At 49.0% G+C, this 24,622-nt stretch overlaps 3 protein-coding genes across 3 annotated transcripts; 2 read left to right on the forward strand and 1 right to left on the reverse strand.

Moving 5' to 3' along the window:
• Nucleotides 1-743: 743 nt before the first annotated feature.
• LOC137537068 (histone H2A type 1-like) lies at nucleotides 744-13,843 on the forward strand. The gene is made up of 2 exons (XM_068259213.1): nucleotides 744-1,132; nucleotides 13,615-13,843. The coding sequence occupies exons 1-2, from the start codon at nucleotides 744-746 to the stop codon at nucleotides 13,841-13,843; spliced, it is 618 nt and encodes a 205-aa protein (XP_068115314.1).
• Nucleotides 13,844-15,218: 1,375 nt separating this feature from the next.
• On the reverse strand, nucleotides 15,219-15,611 carry LOC137537069 (histone H2A type 2-B-like). The gene has a single exon (XM_068259214.1). The coding sequence runs from the start codon at nucleotides 15,609-15,611 to the stop codon at nucleotides 15,219-15,221; it is 393 nt and encodes a 130-aa protein (XP_068115315.1).
• Nucleotides 15,612-16,700: 1,089 nt separating this feature from the next.
• LOC137535244 (histone H2B-like) lies at nucleotides 16,701-23,461 on the forward strand. Its single transcript, XM_068257058.1, has 2 exons — nucleotides 16,701-16,816; nucleotides 23,197-23,461. The coding sequence occupies exons 1-2, from the start codon at nucleotides 16,701-16,703 to the stop codon at nucleotides 23,459-23,461; spliced, it is 381 nt and encodes a 126-aa protein (XP_068113159.1).
• Nucleotides 23,462-24,622: the final 1,161 nt, after the last annotated feature.

Here is a 24,622-nt window from a genome sequence, read left to right on the forward strand (position 1 = left end):
CATTTTACTACTGGAAGCATTCGGGGGTGAAATGAACAGCAGGACAGGTCTGTGGACAGGAGAAGGGGAGGGAGTGGACACACAGAGAAGGGGAGAAGATGGACAGAGGGCAGGGAGTGGACAGAGAAGGGAGGAGGGACGAGCAAAGAGCAGAAATGTTTGCACGTAATACCCACATGCTGCAATCATATGCATTACATGTATTTCACCTATATGTTTATCTGTATACTTTGAAAGAAAAGGTCGCACAGTGAAAGAAAGCATTCCCCCAAAGTATTCCCAGAAGATAAGTGCAGCTGTTTAGTGCCCAGTGCAGGAGGATCATATTGCCTTTCAATCACACTGTCTGCAAAGTTACTGAGCTGTGCTGAGCCAAAAGCTTCCAATGTGTTCACTGTGCAGCACTACGGAACAGCCAGCCTATAATGGGCAGCACGTTATAGCCAGTATGTGTGCTCTACACATATCTGGCAGTGGCACCCATGTCCCCTCTCTCCCATCTATCTGTCTCCCTGCAAGGCTGGCTCCCCTCCAACTCAGCGATCCATCCCTGCTCTGCTTCCAAGACCCCGCTGCCCGCTGAGAGGGGGCGTGTCGCTCCTGGCCCCGCCCCTTTTGCGATCCGAATCACTCATTTTGATGATTCGGATGATCGACTCATAAAATAGATTCGGATCAAAGATCCGAATCGTTCATGATCCGGACAACACTATTGGAGAGTTATCTGTATTCCTGAAGTTATCATGTCCGGAAGAGGCAAACAAGGCGGCAAGGCTCGTGCCAAGGCCAAGACTCGCTCCTCCCGGGCCGGCCTGCAGTTCCCAGTCGGCCGTGTTCACCGTCTGCTGAGGAAGGGCAACTATGCGGAGCGGGTGGGGGCCGGAGCTCCGGTCTATCTGGCCGCAGTGCTGGAGTATCTGACCGCTGAGATCCTGGAGCTGGCTGGCAACGCCGCCCGGGACAACAAGAAGACCCGCATCATCCCCCGCCACCTGCAGCTGGCCGTGCGCAACGACGAGGAGCTCAACAAGCTGCTGGGTGGGGTGACCATCGCCCAGGGGGGCGTCCTGCCCAACATCCAAGCCGTGCTGCTGCCCAAGAAGACCGAGAGCCACAAGGCCGCCAAGAGCAAGTAATTCCCTGCAGCTAAAGAGATCGCACAGAACACCACAAAGGCTCTTTTCAGAGCCACCCACACCGTCTATAGAGAGCCTGGACAGGAAAGATTACTGTGCTGTATGTGTTCCTCCAGTGTAGAGGAAATAGAAACTTCCATATGGCAGTGATGGATCGTTTGCGAGTTTGAGGAAAGTCACACGATCAGTGGAATGGCGTGTGGCTGATCTTAGTTCTCGGCATGCAAAGGGTTTTTATGCAGCAAATTCAGTAACATGTGCGGGAATCCACTTTAATATCTGTAACAATATATTATTTGGCGCGTTTATGGAAGAATGCACAACAAAAATCTTGAGATGAAGAGATTTTCAGATATCCCGCGTGTGGGTTAACGGTCTTTCCCGCCATCTTATTGACCTCCACGGAGTGCTAAACCGTAAATGCTCTTCCCGGAGCCACGCACAATTTGTTAATAATGTAACGTACCGAACAATGCTTACATTCCAGAGAGAAGCCACCCTCTCGCTCTATATCGGCCAAATACATTGTAAGCTGATCAGAGGGACCCTCCTGCTGTGGCAGTCTGGCAGATAGAATATAATGCGGCAGTACAGTAACTTCCTAGCCTCATGTATAGGCAGAGTGGCCTGCAGAAAGCACAAGCGATGCGCAGCCAATCCAGAGCATCAACGTAACAATATGCGGGTGTGGAGACGTTGCTCAGGTTGGGACTTAGCTGGCTTGTTTCAATTGAAATCAGAACAGAATGTATTTACTTTTTGTAATGACTGACTGTATTTTGTAAAATAATTATGGGAATTAATCAGAATTACCCAGAATTAAAACCATAGCATATATTTATCTGTACAGTGTGCACACTAGTGTTGTCCGGATCATGAACGATTCGGATCTTTGATCCGAATCTATTTTATGAGTCGATCATCCGAATCATCAAAATGAACGATTCGGATCGCAAAAGGGGCGGGGCCAGGAGCGACACGCCCCCTCTCAGCGGGCAGCGGGGTCTTGGAAGCAGAGCAGAGATGGATCGCTCTGTTGGAAGGGAGGCAGCCTTGCAGGGACAGCAGGTAGATGAGAGAGAGGGGACATCGGTGCCACTGCCAGATATGTGTAGAGCACACATACTGGCTATAACGTGCTGCTCATTACAGGCTGTCTGTTCCGTAGTTGTGCACAGTGATCACATTGGAAGCTTTTGGCTCAGCACAGCTCAGTAACTTTGCAGACAGTGTGATTGAAAGGCAATATAATCCTCCTGCACTCGCCACTAAACAGCTGCACTTATCTTCTGGGAATGCTTTCTTTCACTGTGCGACCTTTTCTTTCAAAGTGTACAGATGAACATATAGGTGAAATACATGTAAAGCATGTGACTTCAGCATGTGGGTATTACGTGCAAACATTTCTGCTCTCTGCTCGTCCCTCCTCCCTTCTCTGTCCACTCCCTGCCCTCTGTCCATCTTCTCCCCTTCTTTGTGTGTCCACCCCCCTCTCCTTCTCCTGTCCACAGACCTGTCCTGCTGTTCATTTCACCCCCGAATGCTTCCAGTAGTAAAATGATCCGAGATTCGGATCAAAGATCCGGATCTTTTCAATGATCCGATTCGAATCATCCGGATCATTGAAAAGATCCGAACTTCCCATCTCTAGTGCACACTATAAATGTCTGATTCACAATGTGCAGTGATATTCTGGCATTGATATTGGCTGATGGGAGAAGCTTCTGTAGCTGTGATTGGTGGAGGCAGAGCAGTTGCTTTTTTCATATTTGCGCCGAATTTCCCAGAAGAGCCGGTGTTGTGTCTGATTACGCTGCCTGTGGATTTGCGCTGCCCCGCATGCGCAGTAGGAGACTGTGCGGCCACATTTCCTATTGCATGTTGCTGCTGGAGATAAAATACAAAATATCTCCGCTCCCACACCTCTTACAGTCCCCAAATTTTCAGGGTAGGGAGGGGACCCCCCGAACGACCTCTATGCCAAATTGCAGCCCCCGAGACCCGCTGGTTCCCGAGATAGGTTTCTGTAATCTATCTCCTGAACCAGCGGGGCTCGGGGGCTGCAATTTGGCATAGAGGTCGTTCGGGGGGTCCCCTCCCTACCCTGAAAATTTGGGGACTGTAAGAGGTGTGGGAGCGGAGATATTTCGTATTTTATCTCCAGCAGCATCATTAACTTAAAGAGAACCCGAGGTGGCCTTGTATTACGTAAGTGGGGCACAGAGGCTGGTTGGGCACACTAACACCAGCCTCTGTTGCCCCATCGTGTGTGTCAAAGACCCCCCTGCTCGCCGCTAAACTCCCCGCAGTGCTGGCGACACGCAGCGCGTCGCCAGCACAATGTTTACTCTATCGCTGTCTGTCAGTGCCGCTCCCACGCCTCCTCCGCATCGCCGCTACCCGCCCTCGTCCCTTCCCTCCAATCAGCGGGAGGGAAGGGACGAGGGCGGGTAGCGGCGATGCAGAGGAGGCGGCGGAGCGGCGCTGACAGACAGCGCTAGAGTAAACATTGTGCTGGCGACACGCTGCGTGTCGCCAGCTCTGCGGGGGTATAGCGGCGAGCAGGGGGGTCTTTGACACACACGATGGGGCAACAGAGGCTGGTGTTAGTGTGCCCAACCAGCCTCTGTGCCCCACTTACGTAATACAAGGCCACCTCGGGTTCTCTTTAACACTGAGCATGCGTGCTACTCGGTGTGGAAGGGAGCTTCCGGGCAGCACAATCAGACATTACACCGGGATGGATGTGCACTTGTGCAGCTCTGTGTTGCGGCATCATGTGATGCTGTACCCCAGCATTTCCCCGGCAATGCCAGCTCACAGCTTCACCATAAGAGATATAGGAGGTCTGTGTGATTATATTTAACAAATGCCATTTACTACAAGAGGAGCGGGATCCTGGGAGGGTTGAATAGATCAGGGATGCTCGGATGTGCCTCATCCACGAATTCGGAAATCCGCGTGGTTGCAAAAAAAAATCTGCATTCGGCCCCGCCGCATGCAGATTTTCGTTCGCGTCCACGCAACCACGCGGATTTTCTGCCGTGAATGGCGTAATCACGCGTGGATTCCCGCCCGGAGGCGGATTTTCTTTTAACGTTAATAACAAAGCCCCCATACATGCTACAATCCCCCAAATTGCATGGATTATCGAGGTGATAAGGGGGAACATAACTTCAACATAAAAAATTCCCCCAATTTTTTTTTTTCTAGAGAAAATGGATTTTAAAGTGAAATCAACACTTCAAATGGGGCTATTAATTGGTAATAAGTGGTTTTAAAAAGGGATATATACGCATTAAGCAGTCAAAGAGGTGAAGGCGAGTTCCAATGGCACTTGGCGGCGAAGGTACCGCTGGAGGAGGATGAGTGGCTGATGCCAAAAAGGCCCCAGAAAGGTTTTTGTAAATTTTTTTTTGTTTTTTTTTGCAGCAATTAGCAATGACATCGCAGCAGAGTTGTCAGTGGACACGGGCAGTGTGAACGCAGAGTGCAGTGGTGGTAGCGACTGAGTCAGGAGAAGGACTATGCGGGCGGTCAGTTCAGCAGCACAGAAGGACCACGGCAACATACTGGTAGTAGTAGTAGCAGCACAGCGTCATAGTGCTGGCCAAAAAATGAAATGCACCCGGTGACCCGGGCAGTGTGAACGCAGACAGAGTACATTGGTGGAAGCGAGTGAGTCAGGAGGAGGAGGACAATGCCGGCGGTCAATTCAGCAGCACAGAAGGACCATGGCAACATACTGGTGCTAGTAGTAGCAGCACAGCGTCATAGTGCTGGCCAAAAAATTAAATGCACCCGGTGTCCCGGGCAGTGATAACGCAGACAGAGTACATTGGTGGTACCATGGTAGCGACTGAGTCAGGAGGAGGAGGAGGACAAAGCGGGCGTTCAGTTCAGCAGCAGCAGCAGCAGCAGCACAGAAGGACCATGGCAACATACTGGTGCTAGTAGTAGCAGCACAGCGTCATAGTGCTGGCCAAAAAATTAAATGCACCCGGTGACCCGGGCAGTGTGAACGCAGAGTGCAGCAGCGGGAAGCGACTGAGTCAGGAGGAGGAGGACAATGCGGGCGGTCAGTTCAGCAGCAGCAGCACAGAAGGACCATGCCAACATACTGGTGGTAGTAGTAGCAGTAGCAGCACAGGGTCATAGTGCTGGCCAAAAAATTAAATGCACCCGGTGACCCAGGCAGTGATAACGCAGACAGAGTACATTGGTGGTACCGTGGTAGCGACTGAGTCAGGAGGAGGAGGAGGACAAAGCGGGCGTTCAGTTCAGCAGCAGCAGCAGCACAGAAGGACCATGGCAACATACTGGTGCTAGTAGTAGCAGCACAGCGGGCACAGTACAAGCAGGGCCGGCCCGCTCATGAGGCGGGGTGAAACTTTTGCCTCAGGCGGCAAACTTCTAGGGGCGGCATCCGGCCGTCCGTGGGTGCGGGGGGGGGGGGGGGGCGTCCGCCGAGCTGGAGGGGTAGCGGGAAGGATGGGGGTATTGGGCCTAGCGGTGGGGAGGGGGGGTTGGACCCCCCCTCCGTCGCCTGGGTCCCCCGATCTGCGCTCCCCTCCAGCTTTAAATAGTGAGTAAGCAGCCGACAGTAAGAGGCACGGGCGGGGGATCACTCACCTCTTCCTCGTTCCAGCGTGCGCTCCACTGACGTCACTTCCTGCAACGCCGCCCACAGTATTGTACGTGGCCGGCGTTGCAGGAAGTGACGTCAGTGGAGTGCACGTTGGAACGAGGAAGAGGTGAGTTTTAAAATTTGCCTCAGGCGGCAAAAAGTCTAGGGCCGGCCCTGAGTACAAGGTCACTGAAGGATGCAGTGGGCACAGCAGTGGGCACTGGATATACAACTAGGTCACTGAAGGATGCAGTGGGCACAGCACAAGGTCACTGAAGGATGCAGTGGGCACAGCAGTGGGCTCTGGATATACAACTAGGTCACTGAAGGATGCAGTGGGCACAGTACAAGGTCACTGAAGGATGCAGTGGGCACAGCAGTGGGCACTGGATATACAACTAGGTCACTGAAGGATGCAGTGGGCACACAAGGATGTCACACTGTGTAATGAGCTGCTCATATGCCAGCGAGCGAGCAGTGGGCACTGGGCACGGCACAAGGTCACTGACAGAATGAATGAACAGCGCTGGCAGAGAGTGGCGGCGCCGGCGGTGTGACTGGCTGCCTGCAAATAGTACAAGTGTATAACTGTCACTGGAATATGCAAGTAAACACTGCTGTTGCACTAACCTGCCTGCCTGCACTACACACAGATAATCCCCACTCCCACTACACTGACTACACTGCAGCACTGAACCTGCCTGCACTACACACAGTTAAATAATCACTAGACTCCCACTACACTACACTGACTACAACTAACTACAGCAATCACTCACTGACTAGCTAACTGTGTACAGTATAAGAGCAGTGTTAGCAAAAAAAACGCTTTGTTTTTAACACAATAAATGCACTTGCTCAAACAACAATGGCCTGGAGATAATCCTCTCAGCACCACAGTCTAGCAAGGACAGAGCTTTTCCATCATGGCCGCCGCTTTATATTCAGGAGGGGAGGGCATAGCTCCCCTCCTGTGATTGGTTGCTAGGGCCTGGCTGGGGCACTCTGATTGGCCTGCAATGTGTCACTTCCGCATAGTTTGACGCATTTCCGCAAACCACGACTTCAGCGCCGGGTTTCACGAGCGTGAATGCGGATTTCTGTCCGCATTCACGCGTAGCCGAAGCAGATTTTCGTGGTTGCAAATCTATTCACGGATTTTCGTGTCCGAGGCGTAAGCGTGATCACGACCTGGCGGTGAGCACCACTAGAATAGATCATCATTTAGCACAGCTGTCATATGTCCAATGTGAGATAAGCAGAGCAAAACCTAGGACTCACACTTGTTTTCTGTCGAAAGAAAGGATTACCGCGAATATAATCAACTTATTCTGTATGTAGCGCTGCTGCTAAACATCAGAATAGGAGTGATTCTTATTACAGATAATGGAGGCGCCGGCTGCGCCCAAATCTAGCAGCGCTGAAAAGCACTGCTCCATCAGATATTTACAATAGATGAAATTCTCCAATCATGGCGGTGCTGCCTGTGGCCCCGCCCGAGGTCGCCCCTCAGGTCCGCCCAGGCTGCATAAGAGGAGGGGACGCAGCTGCATACATCAGTACGTTTTTATTTTACCAATAAACAAACAGCAGTTCAGTCATGTCTGGCTGAGGAAAGGGCGGGAAGGGACTCGGGAAAGGAGGCGCCAAGCGGCACAGGAAGGTGTTCCGGGATAACATCCAGGGCATCACTAAGCCCGAGTTGAGCCGAAATTTTTGTAATTTCGCATTACTATAATTACGCATGCGAAATTTGCGATTACGATGCGAAATTACAGTAGCGTAATTGCCATTAAAATCGTAATTGAAAATACCGTAAGCGTAATTTTCAACGCGTAATTTCGCGTTTCGGTCATGCCGTAATTTCGCATTAAACCATACCGTAATTTCGCGTTAAACCGTAACGTTCCGTATAATATAAAAAACCCGCCAACTTTAAGGGTTAATAGCAAAGCCCCCTTAAATGCTAAGAGCCTCAAATTTGGAGAATATATTAAGGAGATCAGGGGGAATAAGAGGAAAAAAATTTTTTTGCAAAAAGACCTTATATTTTTTGAGAAAATCGATGTTAAAGTTTCAAAGTAAAAATGTATACATTTAAAAACCCGCCGACTTTAACGATTAATAGCAAAGCCTGCTTAAAGTTTAGGAACACCAAATTCCTAGGGTATATTAAGGGGATCAGTGGGAATAAGAGGAAATTTTTTTTTTCAAAAAGACCTTATAGTTTTTGAGAAAATCGATTTTTAATTTTCAAGGGCAAAAATGTCTTTTAAATGCGGAAAATGTCAGTTTTTTTTGCACAGGTAACAATAGTGTTTTATTTTCATAGATTCCCCCAAGTGGGAAGAGTTTTACTTACTTCGTTCTGAGTGTGGGAAATATAAAAAAAAAACGACGTGGGGTCCCCCCCTCTCAGACCTCTTTAACCCCTTGTCCCCCATGCAGGCTGGGATAGCCAGAATGCGGAGCACCGGCCGCGTGGGGCTCCGCACCCTGACTATACCAGCCCGCATGGTCCATGGATTGGGGGGTCTCGGAAGGGGAGGGGCAGCCAAGCTTTCCCCTCCCCCTCCGAGCCCTTGTCCAATCTAAGGACAAGGGGCTCTTCTCCACCTCCGATGGGCGGTGGAGGTGGAGGCCGCGATTTCCTGGGGGGGGGGGTTCATGGTGGAATCTGGGAGTCCCCTTTAAAAAGGGGTCCCCGAGATGCCCACCCCCCCTTCCAGGAGAAATGAGTATAGAGGTACTTGTACCCCTTACCCATTTCCTTTAAGAGTTAAAAGTAAATAAACACACAAACACTTAGAAAAAGTATTTTAATTGAACAAAAAACATAACCACGAAAAAAGTCCTTTAATATTCTTAATTAACCATTAATACTTACCTGTCCCTTTAAATAAATGATCCCACGCAATATCCTCGGAAATGTTCTATCAGTTACAATGTAACAAAGTTATTACAATGTAACAACTTTGTTACATTGTAACTACGCCGCACCCGACGCCACTCGCCGCTCAGCCGCCGCATACGCGTCCGTGCTGCACGGACCCGACAGAGCTCTGAGCTATATAGCTCAGAGCTCTCTAAGCATCTTTGTATTTGGGCTCCAAGGAGCCCCATTGGTCCTTAGCAGACCAATGGGGTTCCTTCTGATTTGAAGGAACCCCATTGGTCTGCTAAGGACCAATGGGGCTCCTTGTTGAGCTGAAATTTTCGTAATTTCGCATTACTAAAATTACGCATGCGAAATTTGCGATTACGATGCGAAATTACAGTAGCGTAATTGCCATTAAAATCGTAATTGAAAATACCGCAAGCGTAATTTTCAACGCGTAATTTCGCGTTTCGTACATGCTGTAATTTCGCATTAAACGCTACCGTAATTTCGCGTTAAACCGTAACGCTCCGTATAATATAAAAAAGCCGCCGACTTTAAGGGTTGATAACAAAGCCCCCTTAAATGCTAAGAGCCTCAAATTTGGAGAATATATTAAGGAGATCAGGAGGAATAAGAGGTAAAATTTTTTTTTCAAAAAGACCTTATAGTTTTTGAGAAAATCGATGTTAAAGTTTCAAAGGAAAAATGTAAACATTTAAAAACCCGCCGACTTTAACGGTTAATAGCAAAGCCTGCTTAAAGTTTAGGAACACCAAATTCCCAGGGTATATTAAGGGGATCAGTGGGAATAAGAGGAAAATTTTTTTTTTCAAAAAGACCTTATAGTTTTTGAGAAAATCGATTTTTAAGTTTCAAGGGCGAAAATGTCTTTTAAATGCAGAAAATGTCAGTTTTTTTTGCACAGGTAACAATAGTGTATTATTTTCATAGATTCCCCCAAGTGGGAAGAGTTTTACTTACTTCGTTCTGAGTGTGGGAAATATTAAAAAAAAACGACGTGGGGTCCCCCCTCCCAGACCTCTTTAACCCCTTGTCCCCCATGCAGGCTGGGATAGCCAGAATGCGGAGCACCGGCCGCGTGGGGCTCCGCACCCTGACTATACCAGCCCGCATGGTCCATGGATTGGGGGGTCTCGGAAGGGGAGGGGCAGCCAAGCTTTCCCCTCCCCCTCCGAGCCCTTGTCCAATCCAAGGACAAGGGGCTCTTCTCCACCTCCGATGGGCGGTGGAGGTGGAGGCCGCGATTTCCTGGGGGGGAGGTTCATGGTGGAATCTGGGAGTCCCCTTTAAAAAGGGGTCCCCCAGATGCCCACCCCCCCCTCCAAGGAGAAATGAGTATAGAGGTTGCTATTACACTAAGAGGTGCCCCAGCCCCCCCCCACCCCCAACACCTTAATCTCTACTTATCTGGCTTGCAGTCGCTGCCATGTATCACCTTTTCTTATTTCTTTCTGCTTCAAACACAATTGGGAATGACAGCTGAATGAATTGTGCACCCCCTCCTACACTGTGCCCTGAGGCTGCAGCCTCTCCAGCCTCAGCCTTACTAGTGGGTAAGACAGATACCTACTACCATGCAGTGTGGTTCATGGTCTAGAGGGTAAGACAGATACCTACTACACACTAGGTTCTGGGTTCAAATCCCAGCTATGGTATATAAGCATGCTTTTCAAAAAGTACAAATCCTTAATCATGCTACTTTTTCTATCGAATTGATCATAATAGAAGTATGGTTTATGCTACCGCCAGCTTTAGCATGTAGTGTGGGTCATGGTCTAGAGGGTAAGACAGATACCTACTACACACTAGGTCCTGGGTTCAAATCCCAGCTATGGTATATAAGCATGCTTTTCAAAAAGTACAAATCCTTAACCATGCTACTTTTTCTATCGAATTGATCATAATGGAAGTATGGTTTATGCTACCGCCAGCTGTAGCATGCAGTGTGGGTCATGGTCTAGAGGGTAAGACAGATACCTACTACACACTAGGTCCTGGGTTCAAATCCCAGCTATGGTATATAAGCATGCTTTTCAAAAAGTACTAATCCTTAATCATGCTACTTTTTCTATCGAATTGATCATAATGGAAGTATGGTTTATGCTACCGCCAGCTTTAGTATGTAGTGTGGGTCATGGTCTAGAGGGTAAGACAGATACCTACTACACACTAGGTCCTGGGTTCAAATCCCAGCTATGGTATATAAGCATGCTTTTCAAAAAGTACAAATCCTTAACCATGCTACTTTTTCTATCGAATTGATCATAATGGAAGTATGGTTTATGCTACCGCCAGCTTTAGCATGCAGTGTGGGTCATGGTCTAGAGCAGTAGTTCCCAACCTTTTCCGGGCCGGGGAACACTTTCTGACCATATTTTTCTCCGGGGAACGGCGGCGGCGCGGATGTTTGCGTGACCTAGTGGACAGTGCCGTGCTATGGGGGGGGGGGGGGGGGGGCGGCTGCATAGCTAGCATAGTTGCCCCAGTATAGGGAGTTTAGTTGCCCCAGTATGGTTAGTATAGTTACCCCAGTATAGTGCCCCAGTATAGCTAGTATAGTGCCCCAGTATAGCTAGTATAGTCCCAGTATGGATAGGTAGTGCCCCAGTATAGCCAGTAAAGTGCCCAGTATAGCTAGTATAGTACCCAGATAGCTAGTATAGTGCCCAGTATAGCTAGCATAGTGCCCAGTATAGCTAGCATAGTGCCCAGTATAGGTAGGTAGTGCCCCAGTATAGTGCCCAGTATAGCTAGTATAGTTGCCCCCAGTATAGCTAGTTTAGTTGCCCCCAGTGTAGGTAGTTTTGTTTCCCCCAGTATAGCTAGTTTCGTTGCCCCCGTATAGCTAGTATAGCTGCCCCCAGTGTAGGTAGTTTCGTTGCCCCCAGTATAGCTAGTTTCGTTGCCCCCAGTATAGCTAGTTTCGTTGCCCCCAGTATAGCTAGTACAGTTCCCCCAGTATAGATGCCCAGGAGGGGGGGAAGCAGCGCTAGAAGGAAGGGCAGTGGAGGCAGCGGTGGGGAGGGGGGAAATATCCCCCCCTCCCTCACCTGGGACCCCTCCTTCTGCCTCTCTCCCTCTCCGTTTAGCGGTGGCAAGTGCGGCTCGGCGGCGGGGAGGCATACGGAGAATTACTCACCACTTCTGCGTTCCAAGCGCCGGCAACGTCATGTCGTCACACATCTCCGCCTTCAATAGCGCCCACTGTGCTTCCGCTAATCAGGAAGAACAGTGGGCGGCATTGAAGGCGGAGATGTGTGACGACATGACGCTGCCGGCGCTTGGAACGCGGAAGTGGTGAGTAATTCTCCGTATGCCTCCCCGCCGCCGAGCCGCACTTGCCACCGCTAAACGGAGGGGGAGAGAGGCAGAAGGAGGGGTACCAGGTGAGGGAGGGGGGGGATATTTCCCCCCTCCCCACCGCTGCCTCCACTGCCCCTCCTTCTAGCGCTACTTCCCCCCCTCCTGCACCCTAAAGTAGGTACAGGTCTGGCGAGAGGCCAGACCTGTACGGCACACCGGGCAACATGCCGCGGCACACTAGTGTGCCGCGGCACACTGGTTGGGAAACACTGGTCTAGAGGGTAAGACAGATACCTACTACACACTAGGTCCTGGGTTCAAATCCCAGCTATGGTATATAAGCATGCTTTTCAAAAAGTACTAATCCTTAATCATGCTACTTTTTCTATCGAATTGATCATAATGGAAGTATGGTTTATGCTACCGCCAGCTTTAGCATGTAGTGTGGGTCATGGTCTAGAGGTTAAGACAGGTACCTACTATACACTAGGTCCTGGGTTCAAATCCCAGCTATGGTATATAAGCTGTTTTGAAAATCTGCAATTCCCTACTGCATGATATGGATGGAGAGGAGGAGGAGGAGAGAGATATTTTAAAATTTTTCCGACGGAATTCCGTATAAGTCGGAATTCCGCGGAACTGCCCCGGTATACCGTCGGAATGGAACGGTAACGGAATTTCTATATGACGGAATGCGGAATTGTGCCGGAAACGGAAATCGGCTATTCCGACCATGCCTGTTTAGGAGGATCATATTGCACTGCAATCACAGTGCCTGCACAGTTACTGGGCTGAGCTGAGCCAAAAGCTTCCAATGTGTTCACTGTGCACAACTACGGAACAGACAGCCTATAATCAGCAGCACGTTATAGCCAGTATGGGCTCTATTCACTAACAGGCAAAAACACCGCAAAATTTTACCGCTATATTTCCGCCAGCGGTAAACTCCGCATTTTTTCCATATTCACTAATATTTTCCGCATGTTTTCCGCATGCGGGAAAAAAAGATGCGGAAACAGCCATTATTCATGCGGGATTGATGCGGTAAAAAGGTCGCATGAAAAAATGTTTAAAAAAAAAGTTAAAGTCCAGCAAGCACAGCCCTTAAGCCTCCACACTTCATTAAAGTCAATGGGATGCGGAATATATCACCTACTACTTGTAGGTGATAAAAAAATCGGTAATTAACGACGAAATGATGCGCCTGAACATTTTTAAGAATTGATATTTTATTGCGGAAAATACCGACTTTTGCGGAAATTTTTCCGCATGAATCCCGCACTTTTATCACACTTTTTCCGCATGCGGAAAAAACATGCGGAACATTTTGAGAATTCCAACTTGGCGGTATTTTGGGTGCAAACTTCCCGCATGTACTTTACCGCATGCGGGAAGTCTTTGAGAATAGAGCCCTATGTGTGCTCTACACATATCTGGCAGTGGCACCCATGTCCCCCCCTCTCTCCTCTACCTGCTGTCCCTGCAAGGCTGCCTCCCCTGAGTCCCCTCCAACAGAGCGATCCATCTCAGCTCTGCTTCCAGGACCCCGCTGCCCGCTGAGAGGGGGCGTGTCGCTCCTGGCCCCGCCCCTTTTGCGATCCAAATTACTCATTTTGATGATTCGGATGATTCGACTCACAAAATAGATTCGGATCAAAGATCCGAATCGTTCATGATCCGGACAACACTAGTGTCAAGCGCATCTCCGGCCTCATCTATGAGGAGACCCGCGGAGTGCTGAAGGTTTTCCTGGAGAACGTCATCCGGGACGCCGTCACCTACACCGAGCACGCCAAGAGGAAGACGGTCACCGCCATGGATGTGGTGTACGCCCTCAAGCGCCAGGGGCGTACCCTCTACGGCTTCGGGGGATAAGCCAATCCAATTCTCATTATTGAACAAAAGGTCCTTTTCAGGGCCACCCACCTGTTCCATAAAAGTGCTATGTTTCTGTAACTATCTACATAACATTTCCTTCCCCGTACACGCAAATACAAAGTATCATTTCTGTTGCAGAATGATTTCCTGTATGTTCCCGGCGGCGCACCACTGCCACCATGAGGGGAATGAGAGAACAACACTCCGGTGCCTTTGTGTTAGTTCCCTCCAAAATGTAGACGTCCCAAAGGCAACACAATCCATTGCTTCAATATCTGATTACAGTACAATACTTTTTCTAACACGTAAAAAAAGAAAAAAATATTTCGCAAATGCCGTTGTACCGCTTTAAGCTGGACCGGCTCCAAACATCCACATATATAATCATGTGTGAGCTGGCATTGCCGGGGAAATGCTAAATATTACGGGGCAGCTGCCGGTACAGCATCACGTGATGCCGCAACACAGAGCTACACACCCATCCCGGCTGCTCCGGGGAAATTCAGCGGCAAATATGAAAACAGCACCTGCTCTGCCTCCACTAATCACAGCTACAGAAGCTTCTCCCATCAGCCAATAGCAGTGTCGGACTATTACTCTCCAGGTAGTGAATCAGACATCTAGTGCATAGATAAATATGCAGTATGGTTTGTACTACACAATGATATCCCAATTAAAACAAGCCCGATAAGACAGAGGAACGTTTACACTTCCGTATATGAAGCTGATGTTCTCTATTGGCTGCGGATAGCGCTTCCCTATACACGTGCTTCCTGCTCCGCTTATACGCGGGTGGATTGGGAGGAAGTTACTGCACAGCCGCATTACATTCCCCCTGTAACAGGAACGCGTGTAACGGCCAGTCAGGAGGATCTCTCTGATCCGCTTATAACGCATGCGGCCGTTGTAGAGCGTGATTTCTGTCTAGGAAATATTACCATTGATTTGTAGGTTACATTGTTACCCGCTTATTCGAGGGAGACTTATAATAAAGTGAAACGTCTCTGCATGCGGAGGAAACAGTGATAATGCGCATCAGGCTCTCTATAGACAGTGGCCTCAATTCACGGAGCATTATCAAACGTTTATCAAACACTTTATCAAACGTTTGATAATTTACCTCATGGGTAAAATCTCATTTTGAATTCACTAAGGTGTTATATATTTGTTGAACGTTTTATCGGTAAAACATTCGATAAATATTTAACACCTTAGTGAATTTAAAATGAGATTTTACCCATGAGGTAAATTATCAAACGTTTGATAAAGTGTTTGATAAACGTTTGATAATACTCCGTGAATTGAGGCCAGTGTGGGTGGCTCTGAAAAGAGCCTTTGTGGTGTTCGGTGAAATAGCTTTAGCTGCAGGGAATTACTTGCTCTTGGCGGCCTTGTGGCTCTCGGTCTTCTTGGGCAGCAGCACGGCCTGGATGTTGGGCAGGACGCCCCCCTGGGCGATGGTCACCCCACCCAGCGGCTTGTTGAGCTCCTCGTCGTTGCGCACGGCCAGCTGCAGGTGGCGGGGGATGATGCGGGTCTTCTTGTTGTCCCGGGCGGCGTTACCAGCCAGCTCCAGGATCTCAGCGGTCAGATACTCCAGCACTGCGGCCAGATAGACCGGAGCTCCGGCCCCCACCCGCTCCGCATAGTTGCCCTTCCTCAGCAGACGGTGAACACGGCCGACTGGGAACTGCAGCCCAGCCCGGGAGGAGCGAGTCTTGGCCTTAGCACGAGCCTTGCCGGCTTGTTTGCCTCTTCCGGACATGATGACTTCAGGGATACAGATTAGTGTTGTCCGGATCATGAACCATTCGGATCTTTGATCCGAATCTATTTTATGAGTCGATCATCCGAATCATCAAAATGAGTGATTCGGATCGCAAAAGGGGCGGGGCCAGGAGCGACACGCCCCCTCTCAGCGGGCATCGGGGTCCTGGAAGCAGAGCTGAGATGGGCTGGCTGTTCCGTAGTGCTGCACAGTGATCACATTGGAAGCTTTTGGCTCAGCACAGCTCAGTAACTTTGCAGACAGTGTGATTGAAAGGCAATATAATCCTCCTGCACTCGGCACTAAACAGCTGCACTTATCTTCTGGGAATGCTTTCTTTCACTGTGCGACCTTTTCTTTCAAAGTGTACAGATGAACATATAGGTGAAATATATGTAAAGTATATGACTTTAGCATGTGGGTATTACGTGCAAACATTTCTGCTCTCTGCTCGTCCCTCCTCCCTTCCCTGTCCACTCCCTGCCCTCTGTCCATCTTCTCCCCTTCTCTGTGTGTCCACTCCCTCCCCTTCTCCTGTCCACAGACCTGTCCTGCTGTTCATTTCACCCCCGAATGCTTGCGGTAGTAAAATGATCCGAGATTCGAATCAAAGATCCGGATCTCTTCAATGATCCGATTCGAATCATCCGGATCATTGAAAAGATCCGAACTTCCCATCTCTAATACAGATAACTCTCCAACACGAGAATAACCGAACCCGCCCCTCCTCCTGCCCTATATACTCTGCTGCCCGCCCCTCGCTGCCACCTGATTGGCTGCTATTCAACTCAGCCAACAGCATAAGAGTCTGACAATCCACCAATCAGCAAACGATAGGGCGGGGCTCTATACGTTAGTAACTAATTGCGATTTGATTTCTTAGTTGCGCCCTTCAACTATGGAAATTTCTCCTCCTGCCAATCAGATATAAGGGGCGGTAATCAGGCGGCGCTAGTGACGCTATCCAATAGTGTGAGCCGGCTCTCCTGCAGCCTGATTAGCATAGGCGGCCTATATAAGGAGGGGAGGCGGCGCTGCTCCTCATTGTGTCTCCGCACTCTGCAGAGTTACTGAGAATTAGCAGTTATGGTTGAACCAGCTAAGTCCGCCCCGGCGCCCAAGAAGGGCTCTAAGAAAGCGGTGAGTAAGGTGCAGAAGAAGGACGGCAAGAAGCGCAGGAAGACCAGGAAGGAGAGCTACGCCATCTACGTTAGAGATGGGAAGTTCGGATCTTTTCAATGATCCGGATGATTCGAATCGGATCATTGAAGAGATCCGGATCTTTGATTCGAATCTCGGATCATTTTACTACCAGAAGCATTCGGGGTGAAATGAACAGCAGGACAGGTCTGTGGACAGGAGAAGGGGAGGGAGTGGACACACAGAGAAGGGGAGAAGATGGACAGAGGGCAGGGAGTGGACAGAGAAGGGAGGAGGGACGAGCAGAGAACAGAAATGTTTGCACGTAATACCCACATGCTGAAGTCATATGCTTTACATATATTTCACCTATATCATATATGTTCATCTGTACACTTTGAAAGAAAAGGTCGCACAGTGAAAGAAAGCATTCCCAGAAGATAAGTGCAGCTGTTTAGTGCCGAGTGCAGGAGGATTATATTGCCTTTCAATCACACTGTCTGCAAAGTTACTGAGCTATGCTGAGCCAAAAGCTTCCCATGTGTTCACTGTGCAGCACTACGGAACAGCCAGCCTATAATGGGCAGAATGTTATAGCGGAAAATTGTATACTTACCTACCGGTAATTTTCCTTTCCTGATGCATCCATGGCAGCACCTACGGGTTAGTTGCCCCGCCCACTCACCCCATAGGACAGGTAACTAGATAAGTTGAAGCCACCGCCCCTGCTACCTGTCTACTTCTTTTTCGACCTCACCGAGCAGTAGGGTGGGTCCTATGTGCTGCCATGGATGCATCAGGAAAGGAAAATTACCGGTAGGTAAGTATACAATTTTCCGCTTTCCTAATGCCTCCATGGCAGCACCTACGGGATCTAACTAGCAAATTTCTTATATAAATGAAGGGCGGGACCAATTCTGCGAGTGCACCAGTGCAATATTTAATAAACAAATTTATAGTTTACAACAACAACAAAAGAAAGTTAACCGTCTTTCTGCAAATTTTGCAATGACAATACTGTCCTGCCAAACTCCACTGATGAGTTTGCGGCAGGATCCACTTTATAATGGTGCATGAAAGTGTGGGTTGTTTTCCAATTAGCCGCCTGACAGATTTTGTCAGCTGAAACTCTGGCGTATGCTGCCCAAGATGTGGCGACTGATCTGGTAGAGTGCGCCGAAATCTCTTGGGGAGGCTCTAGGCTAGCCGATCTGTATGCGGCTTGAATCACTTTGATTATCCAGGCTGCTATAGATCTCGACGATGCTGATTCGCCCTTTCTATAGCCGGCTGGTATTATTAATAGTGTTTCTGCTTTCCTAAAAGTTTCTGTGACCTGCAAGTACTGTTTTAGTAGTCGTCCTATGTCCAGTTTGTGAAGCATTCCTGATTCCTGTTCCTGGAAGGTAGGTAATGTCCAGTCTTGGTTAAAGTGGAATGATGTGGAGACCTTTGGCAAGAAGTGCTGTACAGGTCTGATGACGACTCTATCAGCAAAAAAGGTAAGTGACGGTTCCTTTATGCCAATTGCCTGGATCTCTGACACTCTCCTTGCAGAAGCCACTGCTAGCAGGAATGCCGTTTTCAAGGTCAGATTTTGTAATGAACATTCTTCCAATGGTTCGTATGGTGCTGCGGTTAAGGCGTCCAAGACCAAAGGGAGGTCCCATTTAGGGAAAAAGTTCTTTCTTGGTGGCTTAATTTTCATTGCCCCTCTGAGGAACTGGACAATTAGAGGGTTTGTGGCCCACCTTTGGCCTGTTAATGCCGATATTGCTGTGACCTGTACCTTTATAGCTGAATAGCTTAATTGTTTGTCTAATCCTGTTTGCAGGAAATCTAGCACCTGATGTACCTGGGGGTGAGATGCTTCAAATTGTTCTGTATTTGCGAACTCTATGAACCTGTTCCAGATGTTATAATAGGTCCTGTTTGTGGAAGGTTTTCGTGCTTTTAACAGTGTGCCTATAACTTTTTCGGAGCATCCTGCTTGCCTCAGTTTTTCCCCCTCAACAACCAGGCCGTTAAATTCAACTTGTGAGGGTTTGGATGTACAATCGGTCCCTGGTGTAGCATCCTGTCCGTCACTGGTAGGTGCCAGGGAGGCTCCACCTTCAGGCTCCATAATAGGGGAAACCAGGGCCGATGCGGCCAGAACGGTATTATTGCTATAATTGTTGCCTTTTCTGCTGCCACTTTGTTGAGGATCCTGCTGATCATTGGGGTAGGGGGAAAAACATAGCCTAGTTTGAAGTCCCAAGTCGTCGTCAGTGCATCTACTGCTTCTGCTAGGCTGCTCGGGTGTTGAGAGTAAAATCTCTGGCACTTCGAGTTCTGGGATGTCGCCATCAGATCCACTTCTGGGCGACCCCATCTGTGGCATACCCTGTTGAAAATCTCCTGATTGAGCGTCCATTCGTTGTTGGATATGTGGTGGCGGCTCAGATAATCCGCCTTCGTATTCTGGGTTCCCGGAATATAGGTTGCTTTTAGACCGAGAAGGTGTCTCTCCGCCAAGCCCATTATCTGGGATGTCTCCTGCAATAGCCTCAGGCTTTTTGTCCCTCCCTGTCTGTTGATATACGCAACAGCTGTTCTGTTGTCCATTCTGAGAAGTATTACTTCGTTCGTTAAACTCGGGAGGAAGTGCTGTATTGCCTGTCTGGCCGCTCTCAGTTCTAGAATATTTGAGGGTTGATTGCAATATTCCGGACCCCAACAACCTTGTGCAGTTCTGGAACCAAGAAAAGCTCCCCATCCCCTGCTGCTGGCGTCTGTTGTGAGTATGAGGGGATCCTTCTGCGTAATTGGTTGCGTCCTGGAGAGATTGTGTATGGATTCCCACCAGTCCAGGCTGTCTCTCATAGCGGATGTTATCTGAATTCTCTGATTCAGGCTGGCTCCGTCCCATTGCGTGAGGAAACCCCACTGGAATGCTCTCATATGCCACTGGGCCCATGGGACCATCAGGATGGTGGAGGTCAGTACTCCTAGTAGGCTCATGCATTGTCTTGCTCGGCATTGTGATCTCTGTTTGACTTCCTGTACTCTTAATATAATGGACTCCTTCCTTTCTTCTGGCAGCCCTACCGCATTGAGTAGGGTCTGGAATCTGGCTCCTAGGAATACTGTGTCTTGTGATGGAGTTAGCTGACTCTTTTTCCAACTTATTTTCCAGCCGAAGGTCTGTAGTGTATCTATTAAGGTTTCTCTGTGTTCCAGAATGGTTTCCTTGCTCTGGGCTAACAGGATTATGTCGTCTAAGTAATGGTAAGTCCTCAGCCCTCTGAGGCGTAGGAGGGCTATGACCTGTACCAATACTTTGGTGAATGTTCGTGGTGCCGTGTTTATACCAAACGGTAGGCATACAAATTGCAGATGTAGTTCTCCCACACAGAATCTTAGATATCGTCGAAATTTGTGGTGAATGGGTATATGGAGGTAAGCATCCTCCAGGTCTATGGATAGAATCCAATCCCCTGTGGCTACTGCTGTTACCACTGATTGTAATGACTCCATCTTGAAATGGTGGACTTTTATGTGCCTGTTTAACTCTCGTAAGTCCAGTACTGGTCTTAGGTCCCCTGTTTTCTTCTTCACGAAAAACAGTGGTGAATATAGTCCTGTACCCTGCTCTTCGTGTGGAACCGTAACTACGGCCTTCTTCAGGATTAGTTCTTCTATATAGGACATGAGTATTCTTTGTTTGTCGTGTGAGGTTGGAAGCTTCGTTTGTATAAATAAGTTTCTCGGAGGGTTGGATTTGAAGCTCCATCGGTGCCCCTTGGTTATGGTGTCGATCACCCAGGGATTGTGAATGTGCTCCGCCCACCTGTGCCCGAAAAAACGGAGTCTCGCCCCCACCGGGCACAGGTGGGCGGGCGCACCCTCAAAACCCCTTGGATGTACTAGGTGCAGAAGTTGTTGCCCTCTGCCTATTAAGTTTTTGCAGTGTTGCTTGTCCTCCTTGCCAGTTCCTTCTGAACTCCTTGCCTGGTTTATACGATTTTGAATTTCGAAACCTAGTCTGTTGTGTTCTGAATTGTTGACCAGAGGGGAATCTTTTTGTTTTTCGATCCTGCGGTATTAGGCCTGATCTTCCGCCTGTGACCTTCGAGATCGCCGAGTCCATTTTATCTCCAAATAGTGTCTTCCCGTCAAATGGGATTCTGCACCAGTTTTGTTTTGACATATTATCTGCTGACCAGGACCTCAGCCATAGCGCTCTACGTGCTGCCACTGAGTATATCATTGTTCTTGCTGAGCTTCTCACTATATCTATCGCCGCCTCCCCTATGAAGTCGGCCGTCAAGTTGAACTCTTGTAGAGAGTTAATAAGTGTTTCCTTGTCCGTGTCTGCTTGAATTGCCGTCTGTAAATTCTCAGTCCAGGCCTTTACAGCTCTGCTCACTGACGTCAGAGCTATCGCGGGTTTTAGAGTCCCACCGGTTACTGTGTAGACTCTTTTCAGATCATTATCCATCTTTCTATCGTTTGGATCCTTGAATGAGACTGCATCTTCCGTAGGCAAGGTAACGTGTTTTGCCAGTCTCATGACTGAAGCATCTACCGTTGGGGCTTCTTCCAAGGTTTTAGTCTTTTCACTAGGTAAAGGGTATAACTTGTTTAGGCGATTGCTCATACTGGGCTTCTTGTCCATCTTACTCCATTCCTAGTGTATGATCTCGCCAATCTCGTCCATGAATGGAAAGTATATACTGGTTTTCTTCAAATGCTTGTAATATGTCTTTTTCTGTTTGGAATCAGGAAGCTCCTGTTCCTCCTCCCACTCAATGGCTTGCCTAACAGCCCTGACGTAGGGTTCCACCAATGAGAAATCGAATCCTGTTGGTATGTCCTCCTCGTCAGATCCTTCTGGTTGTGGTGCCGGGGGAGTCGGCGCTATTTGTGTTGCTTGTGCTGTTGTGGCTATGTAATTCGCCATAGATTCCTGTACCGCCTTTTTGATTAGCTCCGCCACCTCCATAGGCTGATGCTGTTCGGATGGCATTTGTGAGAAGCATCTGTGACACATTAATTTCCCTGGAAGTGGAGTTCTTCCACATGACCAGCAATGTCTTGATGATCTGTGATGGTGATGATATCGATATCTGTCGTATTCTCGTGGGGATCTGCTTCTAGATCTGTAGCCATAATAATCTACTTGTGTTCTCTGCGGTGATCTGGGTTTCCTATAATATGCTTGATAGTTGCTGTCTTGGTTGTATCTTCTGGGGCTGTCAGGGGACAAGGATAAGTCCTTTAGCTTCTGCACTCTTTTCCCCTACCTAGTACCTCTAAGTATACTCACCTGGTGCACCCTACCTTTTATCATACTGTTGGTCTGTATTATGTGCGTCTGGGTCTCCTGTTTCCTCAACTTGTGAGGCAGTGTCCTCTCTTTCCTCTCCCCCCTCCTCCATCTGTAATACAAATGCTAGCGTGAGGGCTATGCTCTCCCTAATAATGTACATAGCTCCTGCATAGTGTTCAATAAAAACGTCCTACCTCGCTCTGCCGCTCTGCACGCCCAGACAAGAACCGTCCTGCTTGTTCCACCGCTCGCCGCTGTGTCAGCCCGGAGTCCCCTTCCTGATCCGCCCTTTGAATGCGTGGCGCTCCCTCCCCTTGGGCGTCCCCGCTGCGTCCCCTCCGCCTTGCAGAAGTGACGTATGCGGAAGACGCGACCTCTATGCGCCTGATGGAACGCATAGAACGTAGGAGGAGGGAACTTGGAGGAGGAAGAGAGAAAGAGGTGGAACGCACGCCGCGTCTCACCGACCCGCACTACCACGGACTGTTAGTCCTTAGGAACACAAGGAATTACCGGCATGCTGTAAGAAAAAAAAAAAGCTTTTAGCCTTTTTACCTGACAACCCCTGAAGTGCAGCCATGCCGTAAGGACCCCCCAAGACCAGTAGAACGGGGGCCTGGCCACCGGTGGACCATTGGAGCACACAGGGCCCTTCCCAGGAGAGGCTGAACCTGGGGAAAGAAAAACCACCTTCCAGGATGGTCGGTCGGGTGCACCGCAGTTACCGTGTCCGAGGTGAGGACGAAAAACAGAGACAGGTAGCAGGGGCGGTGGCTTCAACTTATCTAGTTACCTGTCCTATGGGGTGAGTGGGCGGGGCAACTAACCCGTAGGTGCTGCCATGGAGGCATTAGGAAAGCCAGTATGTGTGCTCTACACATATCTGGCAGTGGCACCCATGTCCCCTCTCTCTCATCTACCTGTCTCCCTTCAAGGCTGGCTCCTCTCCAACTCAGCTATCCATCCCTGCTCTGCTTCCCGAACCCCGCTGCCCGCTGAGAGGGGGCGTGCCGCTCCTGACCCCGCCCCATTTTGCGATCCGAATCACTCATTTTGATGATTCGGATGATCGACTCATAAAATAGATTCGGATCAAAGATCCGAATCGTTCATGATCCGGACAACACTAATCTACGTGTACAAGGTGCTGAAGCAGGTGCACCCCGACACCGGCATCTCCTCCAAGGCCATGAGCATCATGAACTCCTTCGTTAATGACATCTTCGAGCGCATCGCCGGGGAAGCTTCCCGCCTGGCTCATTACAACAAGTGCTCCACTATCACTTCCAGGGAGATCCAGACCGCCGTCCGCCTGCTGCTGCCAGGAGAGCTGGCCAAGCACGCCGTGTCCGAGGGCACCAAGGCCGTCACCAAGTACACCAGCGCCAAGTAATCTCCCACCCGACTACACAGGAAACCCAAAGGCTCTTTTCAGAGCCACCCACTCATTCACTGCGGAGCTGTTTTGTACATTCACCTATTCACTGCATAGGGACAGCACAATCCCAGTATTGATGCCCTTCCCCATATGCTGCATAAAAGGGCAGAGACGTTCTCATGGGGAGGTTATCGATCTGCCCCAGCCATGTGCTTTTTAATCGATACATATAAGCAGTACGGGCCGGGTTTATTCACACTAAAAGCTTTTCTAAGCTCATGAGATTTTAAACCTTGCTAATGTCATCCAAAAATTGTGTTCACTTTGGAGCGAAGTGCTTGTGTAAAAATCCCCTATAAGATTGCATTGGCAAAAGATTGTAAAAACCGCTTTTAAAAGCACTCCTAGCGTTAATCACAGCCCGAGTTGTAGCAGAGAACCTTTGGTGATGCTGCAGCATTTAGGAGTAACTATTTCAGTACTTTTCTTAGAGGCTGAAATCCCAGATACCTCTGGGTAGTTGGAGATGACGCAGAGCATACAATACAGAATACGCAGTTCTTTCCTGTACATCTGCAGGCATAGATATAGATCGCCCCATCTGATGCTTCTGCCGCGCTTTTATTCAGATAAGGTGTGTGTGTTCAGAAGCGACCCATCCGGACTACATTAGATCACAAACCCCCCGAGTTCTAGAGCGTTCGTCCCGGTGTGTGAGCTAGGAGCCTTCTTATTATTACCCCGCACACCGGGAAGGGGAGTTCATCCTCAGCCCGACTGATCTGCTGCCACGTGTGTCTACATCCCGATACAGAATAATAAACAGATCTGCAGAGACACGTGACTGATCCTCCTATATTCCTGTCCACTTTTACCTTGCGCCAGTAGATATAAATAGTATATGGAGGGGCTTTTAAAGATGATAGAAAGTTCAATATTAAGAACAAAACCAGGCAGCGTTGTAGAATGGCGGCTGATGGAACAAAGCAATATTGTGGCGGGACATTTGAAATATAACGAATGTTCTCTCCAGTAGTCATTCAGATAAAAGCTCCCGATCACCCCGGCCAATCACAAGTCACGGCGCTTATAAACGAGTATCGGGAATATGGTTTCCTGGTCAGACATTGGCTGCTCTGGGCGGGGTTATAGGAGGAGCCGCCCGGTGATTGGATC

Source organism: Hyperolius riggenbachi, chromosome 10 (genome assembly GCF_040937935.1).
Source record: "Hyperolius riggenbachi isolate aHypRig1 chromosome 10, aHypRig1.pri, whole genome shotgun sequence".
In the NCBI taxonomy this organism is placed as follows: Eukaryota; Metazoa; Chordata; class Amphibia; order Anura; family Hyperoliidae; genus Hyperolius; species Hyperolius riggenbachi.